We start from the raw sequence: 23380 nt of genomic DNA, 5'->3' as shown, positions 1-23380 counted from the left end.
CTTCTTTTCTTTTGGTGCCTTAGATGTTATTTTTTTCTTTGTTTGGTGTTGTCTGCTTTGCCCCCAGGATGTATCCTCAGCACCTAGGACAAAGTCTAACATGAAGCAGGCACTAAGTAAATATTTAGCAAGTAAATACCAAGTATGAAGAAAGAAGAGCAGGGGCTAGGGAGACGGCTCTGTGGTTCAGACTGCTCCTACAGAGGACCTGGGTTCGGGTCCCAGCACCCATCTGGGGTGGCTCACAACCACTAACTCCAGCTCCTGGGATCTCACAACTTCTTCTGGCTTCCACAAGCACTTGTATCCACACATACATACCCACACAGAGTCACACGGTTAGCCCATGATTAAAATGTTTAAATAGTTCCTTAAGGAAAAAAAAAGTCATTTTTTTCAGTACTGGTGCTATAGGAAGAGCGGGAAACTCACTATGCACCAGGAGTTGCAAGGCCCAATTCTTTATCTAACCCAATCACTTGGCAAGCAGGGGTTATCTGTCCCTCTTCCCATAAAAGAAAGACTCAAGAGTTAAACGATACCCTGACCACAGAAGAAAAGACAATGAGGTGATCTGGTCTACCTCAGAGAGCTAAGGTTCTGGCTCAGAAGTCCTCCAAACGAGGGAGGGCAAAACCAGATGCCAGATGAGGCAGGGAGCTGGGCTGGAAAGTTGGTGGCAGGTTAGAAAGCAACCCAGGGAAAGAAAAGCCACACACCCAGAGGTGGGACTGGCTCTACCAGGGCCAGACAGGAGGCACTGGGTCCCAAGAAGGAAGGGAAGTATGAGAGCCACAGAGTGAGAGCATGGGGTCCCAGAGCATGGAAGCACTAAGTGTTGAAAGTTCCTCGAAGAGGCCTGCCTAGGAAGATGTGCACACAGGTAACACACGGCACAAACACTACTGACGATGGTGGGCATCTCCTGTCACTTGTCAGCCAGTCTGTCACTCCGGATTCCTTATAAAATTGTCCTTACAAGTCTCCAGGGGAAAGCGAATTTCAACAGAAGGAAAGGAACACTGTAATGCAGAACTACCAACTAAGCACGAAAATGTTTAGAATGCTGAAGGGAATAGGTCAGTGTGTACAGACCTCATGCATAACAGAGCTTCGAATGAGTTACCATAGCTACCAAAAGATAATTAATTTTGAGGAAACAACAGAAAAGAGATACCATTAGGGGTAGGTTTGAAAGAGCTGAATAACAAACATGTCATCCAAATTTAACTCACATTTCTTCCCAATAGGAACAAGCGATGCTGCTTCCTCCCACGTGACCACTTCTGACACTGGCTCCCTCTCTGTTCTGCCTAGTCTGGTGTACTCGGGTTCCTCTGAGCTGTTCTGAGTCTCACTCAGACCCTGCAAGACTCTATTAGCTTCCACATGCTCCAGGAGCACTTCTAAATTATCTCTACAACTATCACTCTCTGTTTATGAAACGAGCATTTACTAAGGACTAGTTAAGAAAGGAGGGGATGCACAAACAGTTAAGTGTGTAAGTAACAGTAAACTGGTAAGGGTTAAGGTATTGGCACAGTATATAGACAAAGAGAAAGAAAAAGCTAAGTCGGGGGAGACCGCTCTGGGAGCGAAATCCCAGTGGGGCGCTGAAGCGTCAGCATTGCCTTCAAGTCCCAGGAATTAAAAAAAAGGGGGGGGGGACTTCAAGGTGAGGTAATATTTTATTACTGTATTCTCAAGCAAGAAAATAAATCTAAAATTTTTAAAGTTTATTACACTTAATGAAAATTAAAGTCAGCTATGTGATCCTATTTGACCTTTCTGATCATCACATTTCTTGAATATAAAATGAAAATAAGGCCAGGATATGTTGGAAACAAACTAAATAATGCATATGGAAAGCCTAGACTCTATTACACATTCACAAATCACTCTCTCTTCTGTAAAGTTATAAACACGGTGAAGACAGGTAAGTAAGCTCTGGGTATCTTTCCTTTTATTGACCCCAAAACATATGTAGTAATTTTTAACATTTCTTCTTAGAATGTAACAACACAAGTCTTCTAGCATTCCTATATGACACAAATTTTTGAAAAAGAACTCTCATTGCCAGAACTGAATTACCCAATGGGCATATCCAAACCACAGTCATGTGGGGACAGAGATGAGGGAGAATGTAGTCTCTTGAGGAAAATTGCAGAACCGCGTAGGACTCACTCCTCCTGGATAGATGAGTTTCCTCAGGCTTAAAGTTTGATGTTTTTCAATTTTTAAGGTTCCTAAAGCCTTTTTTGGGCCAGTCGCCACTCTTACAAATATTTCCCACATTCCTGGACAGAGAATAAACTGCCACAAAGGCCAGAGCTCAGAGGACAAAATCTAATCCACTTACTGACATCCGAGCCTGGCATGAGGCTGGCTCTTCCTGTGTTACCTTATGTCCTCACCCAGGCACGAACTCCAGGTACTGAAATTCATCCCGCACTGTAAGCACGCCGCCAACTTCTCCACTGGGACACGGGTGATCACATATCTCACAGGCTTAGCTTCAGGACCAATGAGTAAACCCATACAAAAGTGTACGGTGGTGCATGGCATAGAGGAGGTACCCAACATTTGAATGACACCCAGACTAGAAACGTCAAGACCAAAAACAGAGGATACGTGTGTGACTCGGGGAAGTGGTGTGGACAGCAGAACTGAAGCCTCTCTGAGCTGGCACTGGATGGAGGATGACTTGGCTGGCCACCACTCAGCACATGTGGCCAGAGCCCATTCAGCTTCTGTGTTCCAAGCTGTTTACTCACATGGAGTTTACTGTGGGCACCTCGGTATCAGAAAAAAAAAAAAATCCTGCCAAATCCAAGTATTAAACGAAAACAGCCCAAGTGGTCAAGAAAATAAAGAGGCTTTTCTTGAAAGAAAAGGTCATCTGCTGAGATTTGGTAAAGCAGCGTAGCGTGCAATTGCTCTGTGCTTAACTTGAAAACTAGGACAGGGCTCAAGAACTGGTGCATCTGGGTAGATGAAGGCTCTAGGTTCTATGGGCCTGGCTGTGCATCCAAATAAACTATATCAAGAGGGGAGTAAGTACTGATTTTTCATTCCTTTGTTAGGAGATACATATATGGAAAACAGAATCTATTTAGAATCTATTTTCTCTCAAACTGACCTGATCTTGCCACTTCCCATGCTTGCCCCTGTATTAGTCAGGGTTCTTAAGAGGAGCAGAATTAATAGAATGAATCTCTCCCCTCTCTCTCTCCTCTCCTCTTCTCTCTCATATATATATCAGTCCCCTGGTCTTCAGTATATGCTGGAATCCCAGAGAAGCAGGCTCTAATGCCAGTGAAGGAATGGACTTGCCAGAGAGGTGAGAACAAGCAGGCAACGGGTAAAATCTCCTTTCTCCCATGTCCTTATATAGGCTTCCAGCAGAAGGTGTGGCCCAGGTTAGAGTCAGAGTCTTCCCCCCTCAAAAGATCTGGATTAAATGTGTGTCTTCCCACCTTAAAGATCCAGATTAGAAATGGATCTTCCCTCTTCAAATACAACAAAAATTCCTCATAGGGGGATTTTTGTTAATTTGAGGGTTTTAGTTAATTCCAGATACAGTCAAGTTGACAACCAAGAATGGTTATCACTATCCCATAACAGTCTACTTGCATCCTGGATGGGCAGCAGGAGTCAGGAGGTTAACTAAGGTCTATCTAATCTCAACATCTCAGGCTGACCCAACATGATCAGCTTCTGGGAGCAAACTTGTTCATCTTGCTCTTCAATGGATCATAAAGTCTTTAGAATGTCTTCCCTTTGCCTTGCTTTACTCAAGAAAAATGTCTTAATGAATGAAGGAGGTAGCTCCTCAAGCTATTCCAGGCCAGGGGAGGAAAGGGTTGACTCTCGTATCCACATGAAGTTCTCTGGTTCACCATTTGCCTCTGCTAGAGGACCTTGACCAGCCACTCCTTCACAGAGAAATGGTAAGTAGCACTTATCTGGGGCCTCTTTTTGCTATTACTGCTGTTGCTGTTACTTAACTGAAAGTGTGATGGGCATGTGCAGGTTCCCAGCTTTTGTTCTGTGGTCCTAGACCTTCATGCATGACTGCTACGGACTAAATGTTCATGTCTCCTCAAAAACCAAATGTTGAAACCTAATCCCCAAGGTGGTTGCATGGGGGGCGGGGTGGGGGGGGGACTCTTGAGATGTGGTTAGACCATGATGGTACCCACTGTGAATGGAGTTAGCTCCTTACAAGAGAGCTGTCTCTCCCATCACCTAGGGACACAGGAAGGTGGCTGTCTCTGAATTAAGAAGCAAGAAGCATCAAATCTTCCATCACAAAGATCTCAGACTCCTAGCCTCTCAGTGAGAAACAGACTTCTGTTGTCTAGAAGCCCACCAGTCTATGGTAGCACACTGTTCTCAAAATCTGAAGATTGACAAGCTCTCCTCTTTTAGCTTTAGATCCCCGCCAGCACCTTACTAGGTCTCTTGCATGCTTACAGGTGGGTCCTCAATAAGGCAGCACTGCCTCTTTCTGCCTGCTTCTGGCCACTGCCTTCTTACCAGTATACATGCTGTAAGTGGACAGCTTAGCTTGCAGCACCCTCCCACCAACCAACACAGCACCCTGCGGATGGAATGCACTGTCAGAATGAGGATAAGCACTGAAAGGGAGACAGCACTTGAGTCAAACCATTAATGCCACACACATCGTGGCATCAGAATGAGCTGGACCACTTCCACTTGAAGACTGGACCCTACACCTTTTTCATCTTTCTTATCCCCCCCGGGGCCTAGAACATAATAATCTCTCTGGGGTGAGGAGGTTGTTGTTAATTCTAAAATCTGCTGAGAACATAAGAAGCAAAGGCCATACCTCCCACACTATGATAAAGACCTCACAAGTGGCACACAAGAAGGACTACCTGCCTTTATCTTCTGAGACCTGACATTTTAGCTATGATGGGTCTGCACTTCAGTTCCCTTACCTGATCCTAACAGCAAGTATTCTACAAGAACTTCTTTTCTGAGTCACATAAGTCTGCAAATTATAACCACAGTTACAATTCTAACTATAGTGACACATATGTTAAGTACCTAAAACCCACATTAACTCGTGCTGTATAAACCACAGCGGCATATGTGGAGTGGGTTCTTGACTGTGTTGGAAAACTGAAGAGAACAAACAAACTTTAAAAGCTGATGAGACAATTCTCCTAGAAAAAGAAAAATGTAAAAGCAATCTAACACTAAGTTGGCCATAACATCTCTGTGAACGCCCTGAAAGCTGTCTTTGGGTCACAAATTAAACTCCCCTGTACAAAATAAACACTGGTGGTGTTAGGATGTGAAGGGCTTAATATGTACAATGCTATTTACAACCAAATGGATCCTTTGAAAAGAAAATGCTATTCAGGGGAAAAACTAAGATCATAAGATAGAAAACCACAGCTCCAAACAGGGAAGATATTCATGGAGAAGTCGGCCATGATAAGAATAGTGGTAGGACAGGCTAGCCCACTAGGCTCCAGGGTATAGCTCCAAACCCATGGTCACACAGACAGCCCTGGTTAAAACTCAGTGGGCCACAAAACAAAACAGAAAACTACGATTGTAGACGATTCCTAGGAGAGGGTGGGAGCTGACAGGGGTGGTGTGGGGGTGTAAGAGAGGGTGTGGGAGGAGAATGATAGGAATACACTTTATAGTGTCAGAAATACATTTAATTTAAAAAACATGGTGGTAGAAACAGACAGGGAGATGAGCAAATAGAAGTAAAATAAAGAGAATGAATGGCTGCTACTTGAGAGCAACGTCTACCCACTGTTCTATTTGAGCCTCTAGCGGTCCTTTGGTGGGTTTTTGAGACCATAATTATTAATTAGAATTTATTAGTTTCTCACCATGGGGTACCCAATATACATGTGTACATACCCACCACACACTCCTAATTTTTAAAATTATAAATCTTTTTTTAAATTGAGATGGGGAAGTAATGCCACTTCTAACCAGAAAAAAAAAATAAACAATAACTACACACATGCACACTGACACAAGGAACAGATTACAACCCATCAGAATGAGTGAAGGGAAATGTCCTAGACTGACAGAACCTAGCAGTCACAGGATGGATGTAGAGGGCCTAGAGCTCTTGTGTACTCTCTGTACACCAGCAAAAGCAAGCATTGGCACAACCACTTTGGAAGACAGCAGTACTTACTAAAAGGAACAGGATCTGGGTCTGAGGAACATAACCTGCCAAGCTATGCTTGCCCGAGTGTGTGGAGCAGAGCAGGTAACGCTCAAGGAGTAAAAGGTGCATGGCCAGGTAAGGGGATCGGACTTGGGGAAAGCCAAGTGGGGCCAGCATTCAGGAGGGACCGAGACAACCCCGGAACAAGCCACCAGAGGCTCTTGGCCACTTGCTGACCTCTGAAAACTTGACCTTCAGCCAGACTAAGCCACAGAGCTGTGTTGTGGAGATCCAGTGCCCAGATCCTAGGGTGTGTGCTGCACCCTAATATCCACCACTAATACTAATGAAGGGGTATGGCTGCCTGGCTGCCAAAGGCAAGTTAATTTTATCGCTAGAAAAGGACGTGAAGAAACCGCACCTCTCGGTACTGCTGATTTCAGCACTGTGGCAGAAAAGAAATAAATCTTAGCTTTCCCTTTAGTCTAGACTCTGAACGGTGACAAACAGCAACTTGGTTCTTAGTAAGAAGCCACTAAAGTGTGACTTTGGTTTTGCGTCACGCTGTACAGAAGAATTAATGATAACTGTGTTAGGCCCTTTTTATCACGTGACACCCATCTTAGAAAACACTTACTGAAGATAAATGTTTGGGTTCATGGTTCCAGACATCTCAGTCTGGTCCCAGCTGGCTCCACGGCACTGTGCCTAGGCTGAGGTTGAACACTGTGACAGCAAACCTGTGGGACAACCGCTCACCTCACCTCGGGGTGGCCGGGAAGCAAAGCAGCTGTGCTGCCCCCGTCATGCTGGATTCTCCTCCCTTAGTTAGTTCTCCCTGGAAACGCCCTCGGACACACCCGTAAGCCTTGCCAATCTCCTAGGTGATTCTCAATCCAATCCGGTTTACAATGAAGATTAACCATCACGCCTTGAGAGAATGATGTACTCAGTAAATTGCTTGAGATGTAAGCACAAAGACTTGAGTTCAGAACTCCAGGGCTGAGGCCAGGCCTGAGGCTAGAGAGACGGCTCAGCAGTGAAGGGCACTGGTTGGTTTTCTAGAAGACCTAGCTTTGATTCCCAGCCCCCACGTGGCAGCTCACAACTGTCTACACTCCAGTTCCATGGAATCTTATGCTTTCTTCTGGCCTTCATGGTGCACAAGCATTCAAGCAGATGAAAACATCCATACACATAAAGTAAACTTTAAATTTAAAAAAAAAATCAGATCAAGCCAATCCAACCTTGGTCTCAACAATTCTCGCTCATATGAACCCTCCTCTTTCTCGCTAATTGGACTCCCAGAGCTCCACCCGGGGCCTAGCCATGGATCTCTGCATCCAGATCCCTCAGTCGTTGGATGGGGTTTCTAGCACAACTGTTTGGGAGGCCTCCAGGCAGTGGGACTGGGTCTTGTGCTCATTGCATGAGTTGGCTGTTTGAAACCTGGGGCTTATGCAGGGTCGCTTGGCTCGGCCTGGGAAGAGGGGACTGGACCTGCCTGGACTGAGTCTACCAGGTTGATCTCAGCCCGCGGGGGGAGGCTTTGCCCTGGAGGAGGTGGGAATGGGGGGTGGGCTGGGGGGAAGGTGAAGGGGGCGGGAGGAGGGAGAACAAGGGAATCCGTGGCTGATATATAGAACTGAACTGTATTGCAAAATAAAAAAAAAAAAAATCAGGCTAAGGATGAACACCTGTAATCATGGTGGAGAAAAACAGAATCCCTGTGGTTAGCTAGCCAGTCAGTTGAGCTTGAATTATCAAGCTTCAGATTCAGTGAGAGATTCTGTTTCAAAAATAAGGTACAGAGTGATTGAAAAAAACACCCAACATCAAGTTCTGACCACACACATACACACACATCACTCATTTCACACACACACACACACACATACACACACACACACACACACACACACAGAAGACAGAGAGGGAGAGACTGATGATTAATCATCAAGACCAAATGTGATGATAAATACCTGTAATATCAGCACTTGAGAAATAGAGGTAAGAGGATTAGGAGTTCAAAGCCAGCCTTACCTACATGGAGGGTTCAAGGTCATCCTGACTACATGATATTCTGCTTCAAAACAAACAAAAATTAACCTAGTTATGTTGTCCTCTGACTTCCACACATGCACTGTGGCATATATACACATACACCAAGCCAAAAAAAAATAATAATTCAATGTTTTTGTAAAATCTTGATGTAAAGAAGTCAATGAGCTCCAAGTTAAGAAGTGAATGGGGATGAGCTACAAGTTAAACAAACATGGATGAATCTTAAATGCACATTCTAAGCAAAAATGACCACAACCGACTGGTGGGTTGCAGAAATTGAGGGCAGGAAGAGAGCTGAACAGGTGAAGTATGGGGAATCTGGGGAGCACTGAAACAGATTGTATGAAAACTACAATGTGGTGGTTGAAAGAAAATGGCCCCCAAAGAGAGTGGTACTATTAGGAGGTGTGACCTTGTTGGGGTAGGTATGGCCTTCTTGGAGGAAGTGTGTCACTCTGGGGGTGGGCTTTGAGGTCTCCTATGCTCAAGCTATACCCACTGAGACTGTTTACTTCCTGTTGCCTGCAGATCAAGATGTAGGATTCTCAGCTCCTTCTCCAGCACCATGTCTGCCTGCACGCTGCCATGTCTGGCCATGATGATAATGGACCGAACCTCTGAAACTGTAAGCCACCCCATTCAATGTGTTCCTTTATAAGAAAGTGGTGTCTCTTCACAGCAATAGAAACCTTGACTAAGATATACACTATCTTAGATGATGGCTGCAAGGAACCCAAGTGGGGCAGGCTATACACTTCAAAGGAAAAGATGAGAAAACCTGAAAGATGAAAACCTGTGTGGTGAGATGGGTTAATGGGTAAAGGTGCTTCCTTCCAAGCCTGATGACCTGAGTTCAATCCCAGGGTCCCCATGTGGCTGGAAGGAGACAAACAACTCCCAAAAGCTTCCCTCTGATCTGTACATGCACATGCATGCATTTGTGCATGCACATATTATGCACACACACAGACACACACACACACACAAATAAACAATGTCATTTTGAAAATTAAAGACTAAAAACTATCAACAGTACAACAGCAAGCTATCACTTTCATGAGAACAGTTGCTTGTGTATTTAACATCCACAAAACAAGAAGGGTGGGTTAAGAAATAACTGCCAAAATTCAGTGAAAAGAGTAACTCTTGAAGAGCAAGTGTAAGAAATAAAGTAGTCAAGACATATTGTAACATAACCAAATTGCTTAAAAACAAAGAGAAAAATCTAAAAAGCACACAAATGAGGGAGAAAAAGAAAACACATACAGAGAATCAAAAGATGGAGAGCAATTCCTGTTGGAAAGATTTAAGCTGCATGACAATGTAGAAGACTTCAGCATTTGAAAGAAAAAATTAAAAAAAAAAAAAAACCTTTAACCTAAAATTCCTCACTGGGTCAAAATGGTTTCCAACAGAAGGTGGCAGACATCATGATGCCACAATCCTGTCACCTCAGCACTTGGAAGATGGGAACAGGAGCAGTGTGCAGATGTGCAAGGCCAGCCTGGGCTACATAGTGAGACGACTGCAAAGCACAGATGCAGAAAAAGTACACTACAGTGGTTTTCAGATACAAAGAGACGATAGACATCACCAAAGAGAGATCTGCAGAACAGGACATGTCTATGGGCATCCTCTGAGCAGGAAATGACAGCAGAAGGAAAGCCAGGTCTGCACCAGGAATGAAGCCTTCTTCCCATTGGTGCCATGTGGTGCCAACAGAAGCAGTGAGCCCCACATCTGTGCCGACTACAGTGTTTTTGCAGGTGTTCTTTTATTCTTAGTTTACTGGAAGTTTTTAATGGGGTTCTTGTATGTTGTCAGTTGTTCGTGAATTTATTCAGATTGTGATTCTTAAACTTTTAATCTGTTTAAATGGAAAATTACAAAAAGATGTGTACTCTAGCAACAAAGCTAAAGAGAGAGAAAAACCTGAGTGTTAATGGGGAACTGTGCAGAGCCATAAAGGCCATCAAATGATACTCAAGCACTGAAACATACATGCAGGTGGAGGGCAGAAAACAACCTTGGGTGCCATTTCTTTTGCATCATCCATGATTTCCTTTTCTTTTACACTGTCCTGGAATTCACCAAGCAAACTAGACTGACTGGCCAGCAAGTCCCACAGATCTGTCTGTTTCTGCTTCTCCAGCACTGGGATAACAAACATGTGCTCCAGGTCCAGGCTTGTTTCGCCACTGGCTTTTTTCACATGGGTTCTGGAGATTGGACTTTGGTCCTTGTGGAGGGCGAGCACTCTGCCAACTGAGCTATATATCTCCCTAGCCCTGCAAAACTTACCATGTGGGTCTCTGTGACCCACCGCAGCCAGCAGAGAAACAATCCACGGGAGGAATGGGAGGCAAAGGGTAGCTGGTTCAACACGACTCAATGACCAGTGTTGGTCCCATCTTGAGGAGTCTGAGCCTGAGTAGTTTATTGTGGGCATATTTAAGCACGGTGGAATTTGGTGAAATTTTTCCTGGCAATAATTAATTCAGTCCCCTGTGCACAATAAATCTTAAGACATGACTATATTGCAACTCTTCATAAAGACATTTTCCATAAAGGCGGGTTCCATAGATTGACTACACATGACGCCTCCCACAAAGATAGGGTCTACAGATTGACATGCTCACAAAAGGGTCTGGGGGGAGAATCTGATGTGTTCTCAGCCACACAGATAGCATGTACGTCACCAGGCTATTAACCACATCTGCTGCCAGCCTTCTGTGTGGATAACAGGTGTCACGTTCCTTCTCTGGAGGAACAAGCCTGTGTGTTTAACATTCCAGGTTCCCCTGGTGCTTATATTTGAGCACAAGGACCTCTGTGCCCCCTACATTATCCTTTAAGACTTCCAGGGTTTGCCATGGTTATTGACAGGGGAGGAATGTAAAGAGAGCAACGCCTGACAGGAAACCAAGCTGGCAGAGAGTAAAGGATGGATTGACATGAAGGACAATTATCAGCCAGAAAACTGAAATGATATAAGCTTAATGTAGATACAACTTCAACATCCCTTGAGAAAGGGATGGCTGAAAATAGCAAGAAGATCACAGGGAAGAAAGATGTTCAAAACTTGATGGCTTTCATTTACCAGTCATGAGAAGAAATGAATGAGCTATGAACAGGCCAGCACTTGGAGTATATAGTAAAGCCACAGTCAAAGGTCCTTACAATCGGGATAATATCAATCTACAGAATCAGGGATTTAAATACATACATACACAACATATATGTAAAATGTGATTTTTTTTTCTCTTAATGTATTTGAAGGAGGATGATAAATCAAAGGGTTTGCAAAGCTCAGACATGTGAAATCTGAATCAGTTCATGTGCCACAGTTGGGAAATAAAAGGGCTGGAGAATGGCACAATTACCCTCCATTCCAGTCAGAGAAAGCCAGTCTGCCAAGTTCCACTGCAGAAGAAGATCTGGGCGGAGAGCTCGGGAGGAAGTGCTGAAGAGTGCAAATTATTTTTGTGTTCACGCACTTCATCATCATCAGTTTATAGAATATTTGTTAAACACTGAGGAGTAAGCAGATTTGATTTATTTTAATGCAGGCAGATGGCTTGGTCATGGAAATCGTGAAGAGATTTACCAAGTCACTCCATCAGATCAAGGACATTACGGAATTAAAGGGCTCTAAAAGATCCTACTGGTCTACAGCTCCCATTATACTTTCTCCTTAATGACAAAGACAATTTGACCTTCTGATTCAAAACAAGCATGGGGTGTGGGGCAAGAACAACGCATTTGTTCAAAGGACCGCACATCTTAAGAATATACCTAGCAATATAAATTGACCAAGAGGCAACTACAGGGTGCTGTGTTCTGAGGCCACTGAAACTTCAAATTAAGAACAATTTGAAGTCACAACTCCAGGAAGTATTTTTCAAGAAAAATGGCTCCTGCTTAAGTTTCTGTAGTGATCTTGGCCTATAAAACTTAAGGACCACTTCTTATCAGTACGGCTTAGATTCAGGAATAATTTATCCATCTGCAGAAAAGGTTCTATTAACATGGTAACTAACGTATTAGGTGATGGATTGATGAATCGCAAAGTTATTCTGGCCCAATCAGCCTGGCTGATTCTGCCCATCTTAGAGACCATCTGGCTTTGTGTGCAAACATCTTTCACAAAAAAAAAAAAAAAAAAAAAGCAAAAGAACACTACCAATGGCACAAGGCCCATCAATAACACAACTGGCATTAAGCTGTGGACTAACCACGCCCCTCAAGGCTTTCAGCTTAAAAATCAGTCATCCTGCTGGGTGGTGGTGGCACACACCTTTATTCCCATCACTCGGGAGGCAGAGCCAGGTGGATCTCTGTGAGTTTGAGGCCAGCCTGGTCTACAGAAAGAGATCCAGGACAGGCACCAAAGCTACACAGAGAAACCCTGTCTTGGGGAAAAAAAAAAATCAGTCATCCTGTAGGTTGAGCGATGCAACAGCAAAAAGCTTCTCCGCCGTGTGATCTACAGGCTAAAACTCGGACATCTGCCTATCTTAAATAAACACAAACACCATCAGAGTCAAGCAAAAGGATCCCATGCAGGCACTGTGATAAAAAGATGCTCACCATATTCATACCCTCCTTGGAACGACCCCCTTCTGACACAGAATCTGTCTGAGATCTAACAGATCTAAGGCTGGGGAGGGGACACAAACACATCTTGCAAAGTGAGCAGACATCAATCTCAAAGTGGAAATTTAATATTATTTACATCTTAACTACTTATTATAATCTTTACAACAGATGGAGATGGTCTAACTTCCTAGAACTCATCTTACCATGGATGAAGAAGAAAAAAAGTCAAATAACTTTTGTGAAAGGTTTATGTTAAAACCAGCCAAAAACATCTTCAGCTTGTTTTGCTACCAATGGCCTTACCATTAGAAACTAAAGGAATAGATTCCATAATCTAATTCCTTCAAGCCCCAGGTAAATGCAAGCCTGGAGAAGACATGCCCAGGTCACCCCTCCAGTGTGTACTCTATACAGACCACTCATCTCCCTGACCTAAAAAGGCTGATTAATCCTTACAATTGCCCCTAAGCATTTACTATATGCCAGGTGTTATGCTAGATCCCTACTAATGCTGGGTGATGTTTAATTTAGTTTTCCTCAATATAAGAAAAAAGTCCCTCTCCTTCACAAGATAAATTCAAGCTTGGGCATTACATAACATTCATAAGGTCATGGGGAAAATAAATAGCAAGATGCTGATTTTAAACTCGGTTTGACTGATTAGAAAAGTGCATGATATATGAGCAAGGGGGGGGGGTCAAGATCATGATGGGGAAATCTACAGAGACAACTGAACCAAGCTCACAGGAACTCATGAACTTGAGACCGACAGCTGTGGAGCCTGCATGGGACCTGACTAGACCCTCTGCATACAGCAGATAGATGTGTAGCTGGGTCTGTTTGAGGGGCCCCTGGCAGTGTGATCAGGATCTATCCCCGGTGCATGAGCTGGCTTTCTGGATCCCATTACCTATGGTCAGACACTTTGCTCACCCTTTATGCAGTGGGGAGGGGCTTGGTCCTGCCTCAACTGAATGTACCAGGCTTAGCTGTGCCCCCACCCCCAGGGAAGAATATACCCTTTTGGAGGAGGGGATGACGGGGCCATGGGGAGGCAAGGGGGGAGTGGGAAGAGGGATGAGGGGGATCTGTGGTTGATATGTAAAATGAATTAAAAAATTTTAAAAAAGAAAAGTACATGAGCTTTTGCACAGGGCTCTTCCCCCCAATGAATTAGATGTGTGTATGCAAGTACTTCTACTTTGGGTAAAACAGACTACAGAAATGCCTACACACATGTACAGGCTATATCTACAAATACATTCACTATAAAATCACTGATATCAAAAACATGTAGACAACATAAAGGTACAACAATGAGGAAATAAACCATGACCTCTATGTGCTATGAAGTACTAAAACTGCTACCCAAAGAATGAAATGAATGCATGTTGCTGATGGGGAATGGGTTGAGCTTTAAAAATAAATTAGACCATTATGTCATAGACTGATTTTTAAGAAGAAACTGATCTATCTGTATGTGGGTTTGTTTTCTGCTTACAATAAAGTCTAGACCCATGCACAGAAAACCAGGGTATCCAGTGGGTGGAAGTCAGGACTGAATCATTGTCTATATAAATCTACATAAAATGACAATGTTGCCCTTGAGATTAAAAATTACACCATAAAAATAAAGCATATTTATATATTAATGCCACCTTATGTAGCACATATTAATTATATATTGTCTCCAACATAAAGGATCTAACATCGCATTGCCACAGCACTAGCACTCCAAGCACAGACGTGAGCCTCAAACCCTTTCGGAAAGTCTGTGGGATGAAGATGGACATTCTTAGTAACAGTAGAGCGCTGTCTCCCTCCTACCCGGTGCTGACATCTGCAGGGATGGGATGGCGCAAGAGGCTGGGGTGGGTGAAACTGCTGGTGCCTTATCACTTGGGGCCAAGGCCGTGACAACACGCTGTACTGGCAGGCCCTGGTATCCTCCCCACGACACACTCACCAACGTGAGGGAAAAGTTCTCATTTCGTCAACACCGTTGATGAAAACGTAACTGTAATCTGACCAGCTCCTGACCTTGATCTTTAACAGTATTCTGTGTCACACATCAGTCACGTGTGCTACATACCAAGGAACGTGGCTGTCTCAAGGGAAAGCACACCACAACCATGGGTGCTCAGAACTCGGAGAACACACCGTTTTCTTAGTTCACCACATGGACTTGAAAGAACAACAGACAGACAAAGGTCGGTGGTTGAAATTCCAGACCTAACAGAAGTTTTCTCAAAACTGGACAAAGTGAAACTATCCTTTCATATCAGGGACTAAGGGGGTTAGATAGTCCCCTCCCAGGGTCTGGGAAGAATCTACAGCCAGCTGATAATCTTTGAGGATAAGAAATGAATCTATGTACACAAAACTCCTTAGTCCATACACTTTATTATTCTGTGATGGTTCTCTCTCTCCACAACTTCTGTTCTGCTCTCATGCCTAGCTCCTTTCTTGCCTGATTTATCTGCTGTCTCCTCTAAGTTCTATCTTAATTCCTTCATCTTAATTCTGCCCCATCTAAGTTCTCATCCATCTAATTCCTTCCCATCTCAGCTCCTCTCCCATCTCCTTTCTCTCTCATCTTGTTCTTCCTCATCTTGTTCTTCCCCGTCTGGCTCTTCCACATCTTCCATCTCGTTCCTCTAGTACTTTCTTTTAGCCCTTTAATCTAGTTCTTCCCCATCTAGTTCATTCCTCTCCAGTTCTTACCCATCTAGTTCTTCTGTTCTCTTTTCTCTGTCTCGTCCTCAAGTTCTCTAGTCAAAATCCTCCTCCCTCTCAGTTCTCTGACTCCCCCAGTTCTCTAGGGTATTCAGTTATAAACCCAAGCCATAGTAATCCTCTGCCTCAGCAAGGTCACCAGGCTTGAACCAGGGTCATAAAGGCAGGTAAGAATTTTCCTTAGGCAATGACCATCAGGCTTTCTATTACAACCCAATATGGGAGTGGTAAAAGAGGAGATCAACTGAGTGCTAATGACCGGTTAGTATATCAAAAGGGGGATCTATGTGCTCAGTCTACATTCCTAGAAGTGGTTAGGTAAGAAATTAGGGATCTGTAAAGTTAGTAAGGCTGTAAGAAAGGAGGGGCCGAGCTAAATTGTATAAAGCTATTATTTAAGGTCCACCTGACCTAAGTGGTGTCTCCTTGTGGAATTTACCTTAAGTCAGGAGACTAGCATGTGGTGGTCTGGCTGTTATTTCTGTTAGTCCTTGAATGTGGCTAAGGGAGAGATCTGATTCCAGTGCTGAAAGGGGAGAAACGGGTGGGCTGGGGGAAGGAAGCCTTTCCTGAGGCTGTTCTCCAAATACCTTGAATGTATATGTCCAGAGAGTGATCAGTCCACACTGTTAGCAATTCTTAGGGAAAAATCAATTGGGAAAATTATGAAGGCACGCATGATTTTCAAAACAGAAGACAGCTGATATATAACAAGCCAAATAACATCAAATGCTCCTTGGAATTTGGCTTCCTCTGAAGGAATTCCTTGACCCCTCAGGCAGTGGCTTTGCTATAAGTTCTTATAATATACTCCTGTGGCCCATAGCACTTTGGAGTTGTCACTGTGGGTGACCTAAAACTGGAGCGAGTATTCAAATGTCACAAAATTCGTATCCGCATTGTGCGCCTAAAACTCCGGAAGACTGTTCTGACGCAATCAGTAGCAAGAGGGACAGTTGTCTTTTTTTATATTCTATAATGTAACATATATCAACAGTTAAGCCAATGAATCAATATTTCCTAGTAGTTGGGGTGTAATATTATTTTTAAAAACAAGATGTATGTGTGAATGATCTACTCAAAGCCCAAGACAAAACAACAGATTTTTTTGATATAGTAAGTGTGAAATAGTTAATGACATGTCTAGTTCTACATTGCAACCAATCTTTAACAAATATATCACATTCTGGAAGAATAGTGAGAGTATCCAAAATTATATCACATTTTGGAATAATATTAAGAGTATCCAAAATTATATGAAAATACCAGGTCAGACAAACTTCCTATACTTTGATAAAACCAAAACAATGGATTATAATGCAGAGGGGACAGAAACAAGTGTATACTGATAAGCCAGATCTTAAAGAGAATTCCAAAAACGTCAATAGAAATACTCATGTTATTTGATTTGGGTGGGAATAATTACTTGTCAGGAAAATACGTTATTTCTATTGATATCTTATGTTTCTTAGTGGGCCTCTGATTTCATTTTTAATTTCTAGCACAGTAAATACAGATACACTCTACATAAACAAAGCACACTGTGACCCTTGGCAATCTTTAAAGCCAGAAGTATCTTTGCAATTGGGTAACTAGCACATTTCTCACAAGCTCTACTGTCTTAAGTCTTGGCCATCAAGAGCTGATACAGTAACCTATGTTTACACATGGGCAACACTATAAGTCAGCTGCAAATTAACCAAGGAAAGCCTAAAACACTAGCCCCCCCTCATGAAGATGCTGGCCTCACACGAGTGATGCTTAGTGTGCATAGCCTGTTTTTCCTGTGTATTTGTGTTCTGACAGATGATCTTGGCCCAGGGGCTGACAGGGGTGCCTAACAGCGATGCTCCTAGTCCAAAGAGACAAGGTAGCTCTGTGATGGATGCTTGGTGTTGGCTGAGAGTTAAGCCATCTCAAGCACATGGTTGGGGATTGGGTGATGAGCAGTAGATGACTTCCGACATTGTGGGCTGGTATAAACTATGAATGAAGGGAAAGAAATCCAGAGTTTTAGGGACAATGACGGGGAAGGAGGGCCATAAAAATGTTGTATGACTCCATCCTTGGAAAGCAAGTTATAACGTGCAGACCTAAGGGTTTGACAATGCACCAGGTATGAAAATAGGAAGCTCGGGTTACAATGAACTGCCTAAAGCCTGAGAGCAAAACCTTCAGAATCACACAGGGGAAAACATATTTCAAAAATCAACAAAATCACAGATAAGCTAAGAATCAATCAAAAGCTGTGAGTACTTATATTTTTACATTTCCAAACAATTCACAGAACTTCTTTGAAACTATGATGATAAATCTCTGTCACCTCTTCTACAAAATATATGCCAAACCTTAGTATAACTTATATAATATACATATACATATTACATAGACATATAATTATATAATAGACTGACACAAGGCATTCCAATTCCTAAAAGAAATGACAACAGAGTCTACAATTTCTTTTTTTTTTTTTAAGGAAAACAATATTCTTTTCAAGTATTCCAAGAACACGCACAGAGTGACCTTCACAGAACAAGGAGGAAATGCCCCATGTAGTACTCAGTACTCCCTCATACACCCACCAGTGCCCAGCAGCTGAGACGATCTCTGATTCTGTCTTGTTGGTGCAAAATTAGTAAAATGAGTAACTAGACGCAACCAAGAATGACTAAACTGATTACCTTCGAAGAATTTGATGCTATCAGCAGAAAGCCATAACAGACTCCAAAACAGGCGAGGAGGAGGAGGAGGAGGAGGAGGAGGAGGAGGAGGAGGAGGAGGAGGAAAGAGAAATGAAAATAATGGACATTAGTGAGAAGTCGGTAGGGAGGGAAATTTTGCATAAGCAGTGCTATGAACCATGAGACTTTGGACAGGGGTCGGGGGAGATGTCCGCTCTATGAAGACCTTGTTTTGTTTCTAGTGGTGAGATTTCCAACAGGCTTTTCTCGTTTCAGAGTTTTAAAATATTCAACGAAGGAGTCTTTTAGGACTAGCCAAGTTGTGGCTCCATGACGACAAGGTTGTGTTCACTGTTACCCTGTGACCCTCAGTGAAAACATGGCATCTACGTTCCTATTCCACAAACCTAATGTACTTTAACCCTAAATCCTGACCTACCATCAGCCGAAGCCACCATTAATTTAATTCTTGGAAAATTCTTCTAAAAAAGTATGTGGTACACGTATTTCCTGAGCTCAGCACCTTCTTCCAGGATTTAAACTTCCTTACTTTTCTCATGAAAGTACCATCTCTCATAGTAACAGTTTACCTTCCTCTTAAGATCCAAAAGTTTAGTGAATGGAAACGAGTCGACTTTTTCAAAAGACTACCCATTAAGCAGTCTTCGTGCACACTGGCAAATTTGTATTGGTTTCATCCTAACCTAATCAGAAAAGTTTAGTGATTCTTTATTGCAATCCGCTTCTTCCTATAATACAGGAGTGAGGCAGAGCCACACATGGTAGCAGCTCCAGAGTCAGTGATGCTGGCCATGGTACACAGGGGCGGAGTGCTGGGGAAGGGCTCATCTGCAAATTAGAAAACTCATTTTTCCCTCTGACTTCCCATGTCGCCAACAAATGCAAACCATGGCTGAAGTCAGTCTCCTGCACACAGAAATCCTACACGGGGGGATGTCAACTACCCAAACTTACACGGCAAGAAAAACTTCATGGTTTGAAGATGCGCTTGACTGCTATCCTACCCTCATGACAGAACTCCAATCAGATGACTTCGGAAGGCCACCCAGGAACTGACAACCTCTCTTAAGCCAGTTGCTCACAGAAGTGTGATCAGGAGAGGACTTGACATCCTCCAGATGGTCGGGAGGGGTGCTGTTCTTGGAGAGCAGGCTGAGACCTGTTGGTGCCAGCTAGTCCTCATCAAAGGGAGAATTTAGAGTGACTATGCTTACAGCTAGAGACAAGACTAGAAATTCAGCAATCCTGCTTCAAAATGCCAAACATACATAAAAGCTGAGGGAGTCGAAATAAATTGTTATAATCAGCCCAGATAACAATAGACCTGCAACCTTTATTTCAAATAAACTAGTTCTAGGGGAGATCGGTGGAAAAATGAAGCTGAGACCACCCTTCATTGTATAGCCCAGGTTCAACCACAGAACTCGCTATGTAGTCTAAGAGGGACTCAAACTTGTAATCTTCCCGTCTTGGCCGCCCAAGTGCTGGGATTACACACATGCACCACCCCAACAGGTTTAGAGATCATCTGAATGGGAAAGCAACAATTCCCCAACTTGGTTCCAACTCAGGAAACACTGCCCACCCTTCATTTCCTGTCACTAGGACGATACAGAATCTTGTACCCCAGCCTATCACCTTGTTTGCCACTAAATCACATGGCTTAAGTCTGAAGATTCAAATGGGAATTTTTGTTATAGGTGTTTCCACTACTGAAGTGTGAAAACACATTTGAAAATGTGCCACTTGCTGTCACGGGGGGGGGGGGGGGGGGGGGGGGGGGGGGGCGGGGTAAGAGCCCAAACAAGCACCTTCGCCATTGCATCATCACCTTGGGTCTGATAACAGTTCTAAGCATAACATTATAAAAACTCGGAATGACTTAACACTTAAACCGCTTCCCGAGTACTGTATGCTGAGTAAGCTAAACTTCTCTAAAATTTTCACATGATATCTGTCATCTTTCCAGAAGATCAAACTATAGATTTTGACTAAAAAGTGAAGTCTTCCAAAAACAGTTACATAATTTAACTTAAAGCTGAGAAGTGGAAATTTACAATCAGCCTCTCCAAATGCCAACACTAAAAGATTCACGGCTCTTTGTTTTTGATATGACCTTTTTTTGCACTTCCTCAAATTATGCAAAACTATCTGCTATTTCAAAGAATCCCAAGTAGAAAAAAATATTTCAGAATTTCTTATTTATTTGTACATAAGAGTCTGATTATGTAGCCTTGGCTGGCTTGGAACTCACTTTGTAAACGAAAGTTAGCCCTGAACTCATTGAGATTCACCTGCCTCTGCCTCCTGAGTGCTGAGATTAAAGGCGTGCACCACCATACCTGGCTCATTTAAACTATGTCTAAGTCACTGATGGAATTACACAGAAGTAAACTTTTCTAACAAAATTCTCTGTGAACTTATTTCACAGGAATTTAACAAAAATAACAGTGATGTCATGACACCCGTTTTCCTTCTTTCATTGAAGAGACTCTTCTACATCTGGTATACTTACTATTCCTCCATCACTGCTGTTGGTCACTTATCCAGAATCCAACCTCCCTCCCTGATAACAGAGCCAACCCCACAGAAGTCCTAAAGATACACCACCATTCACTCAAACCAATGTTGCCACTGCCTGGCTCAAGAACTCAGTAGGGACACAACATTCTCCTGGACACCAGAAACAGCAAGACCCACACGCTCTCAGCACATCGGCCAATAAGGAAACATCCCTGTGGCCTTTCCCAAGATGAAGCCCGAAGCCAGGACTCAGCTCTACCTACCATCTCTGCCCTTCCTCTGCTCTTCCAACCAGAAGCCCGCCCTCTCAAGAACATGCCTCTGCACTTTCCCTTCATGTATGTTTTATTCCCACTGTTCCTTGAGCTACAAAAGCCCAACCACTCTCAATTTACATCCTCTAAATTCTATGCAATCCAAGTCCAGACCAAAAGTTAACTTTTCAGTGAACAGTAAAGAGTCCCTGATGTTGCTAGCAAATGTTACTCATCATGTATCTGCCGCGCCATAAATTATTTGTGCATGCTGATAGTCTTTTTAAGAAAGCAAATCTCCGAAGGGCTGCAGACAAACTTTATATCCCTCCACCATCTCCCTGTCCAACCCACCCACCAAATGCCCAAATGCACCCAGTGGTAGCAACGAAAGTATCTGTTGAACAGAGGAACACATTTTTTTAAGGATGAAAAGTGGCTCTCCAGAATAGACTATCCTGAAGATTGAGACTATGCTGGAAATCTTCGGCAGCATTATAGTATTAAGTAGAGATAGTTCTACCCAAAACGAAGGCATCAATCAGGTGACTAGGTCCGGCTGATTCTAGAAATGAAATTACCTCTTTAAAAGTACTGCCTAATCAATTCAAAGTCAACCCATACCCAAACTATTGACCAACAGACCAAGTTTAACAATAGATTTTTCTATCAAAAACATTTCAGCTATTCTTACAGCAACATTTATAACGTTCCAGCTGTGTTCAAGGATTGTAAGAAACATCTCTATATCCTCTTGTGTCTCCTTTGACAGGAGGGTAGAGAAACAGGCCTACTCAGAGTGGTAAACAACAAAAAAAGTTTGAAAGCCCGCGTGCCTAAAAGTACATATTGGTGTGTACGACACAATTATCTGCATATTGTCACTAAAAATAGGGTACAGAACTTCAAGGAGTCAGAACAATGATGTTTTCACCTTCCCTGGCATCTACCAAAAAAAGGTACACTTACTGGTTTCTCCTCTACTAGGTGAACAGTCTAAAACTGAGTTACTTCAAGTTAGACATAAAAAAATGATTGGAAAGCTACAGAGAGATTTCTAGAGAGATCTAAATCTAGAGATTTCTCTAGAGAGAAATACAGTTCACCACAGCACTCTACATCACTAAACTAGCTTGATAAATAAAGGCCTTCAGAACAAATTTCCGTAAACCTCAGCAACCAATTAGTTGAGACAGAAAACTTGATTGCATAAAACAATGCACACACAAAGGGAGCATTGTATAAAATGAAATTCAGAGCCTACATATGATGACTATTGGGAGTGTGGGGACAAAATGCAAGAAAAATTAAAGAAATTAAATTTGAATAAGCAAATGCTTTCAAATTCTCCCTCAGACTGCTACATTCTATGTACTTTTATGAGGCAACTTAGGTCCTTCGGTTACGAAACTAAGAGTGTAAATAAACTTTGCTTTCCGATGTGATCGAGTAGACTAATGCATTTTTTAAGGAAAAAAAAAGGCAGAATGCTAATCCTGCGTGAACTTTAAATGTAATAATCAAGCTACCTTTTAAAAATTGCGAACGTATTTTAATCAATTTAATTCTTTTAAAATCTCAATCTCCTTAAAACCTTGCGGTAAAGCTACAAAGTTTTCCTCTGGAGCCTTCTAATAACGGCAAGCGCTTCTAAACCCGATTTCTAACCGGTCCGGCAGCCAGAGTTCGTTCGGGGAAGTGGCGGGCAGGAGCCGCGCAGGGGTTACGGCGCTCGGGGACACCTGGGTGACGCGGGCCTCCCCCGCACTGCCCGGGACAACGGGGGTCCCAGCACCTGCCGGAGCCAACAGGCTCGGTCCCGGCCGCGCGAGGACCGTCTGGGCTACTTACTCACCGAGCAGCGACAGGAGCAGCCAGGACGCCGGAGCGGAGCGCCGCCGAGTCATGCCGGGGCCGCCGCGGGAGCCGCCGTCCCCCGGGCTCCGAGGCGGCGGGGTGCAGCAGGGACCGAGCGGGACACCGGAGCGCCGAGGCCGCTCCGCTCCGCCGAGGCTCGGGGCAGGCTCGGGCGTCCCGGGCTCGCCGGCCGCCGCGGCCACTCCCCCCGCGGCTCCCGCCAGCTAGTCCCTAGCCAGGGGCTCGGCGCCGCCTGCCCGCTCGCCGAGCGGTCTCCAGGGCAACCGCGGCTCCAGCGCGACGCCTGGCGGCCACCCGCAAAACGCCCAGAAGGCACAGCTGGCTGAGTCGGGGTGGGGGGGGGGGGGGACCTGCTCGGGTCCCCCTGAACTCTGCCAGGACAGGTGGGGCAGGACCTGAAACCCAGAGTGGCCTCCCTCAGATCCGACATGTCTTTTAGCTGCAGTTTTAGA

The 23380-nt window shown here is 43.7% G+C and overlaps 1 protein-coding gene across 2 annotated transcripts in view; it reads right to left on the bottom strand.

Moving 5' to 3' along the window:
* Igsf11 (immunoglobulin superfamily member 11) overlaps positions 1 to 23111 on the bottom strand; it is a 122946-nt gene extending 99835 nt beyond the window's left edge. The window contains exon 1 of one of the 2 annotated variants that reach the window (XM_052740696.1): positions 22906 to 23111. Coding sequence is in view for 1 of the 2 variants with exons in the window: in XM_052740694.1 (XP_052596654.1) it covers positions 22906 to 22957 (52 nt within the window). In the remaining variant the exon portion in view is untranslated. The remainder of the gene's footprint in view (positions 1 to 22905) is intronic. The other variant, XM_052740694.1, reaches the window with a different exon arrangement.
* Positions 23112 to 23380: the final 269 nt, after the last annotated feature.

Source organism: Peromyscus californicus, unplaced genomic scaffold, assembly GCF_007827085.1.
Source record: "Peromyscus californicus insignis strain IS unplaced genomic scaffold, ASM782708v3 Scaffold_16__1_contigs__length_79575227, whole genome shotgun sequence".
NCBI lineage: Eukaryota > Metazoa > Chordata > Mammalia > Rodentia > Cricetidae > Peromyscus > Peromyscus californicus.
The sequence above is the reverse complement of the archived record's forward strand: the minus strand, read 5'-3'. Positions and strand labels throughout refer to the sequence as shown.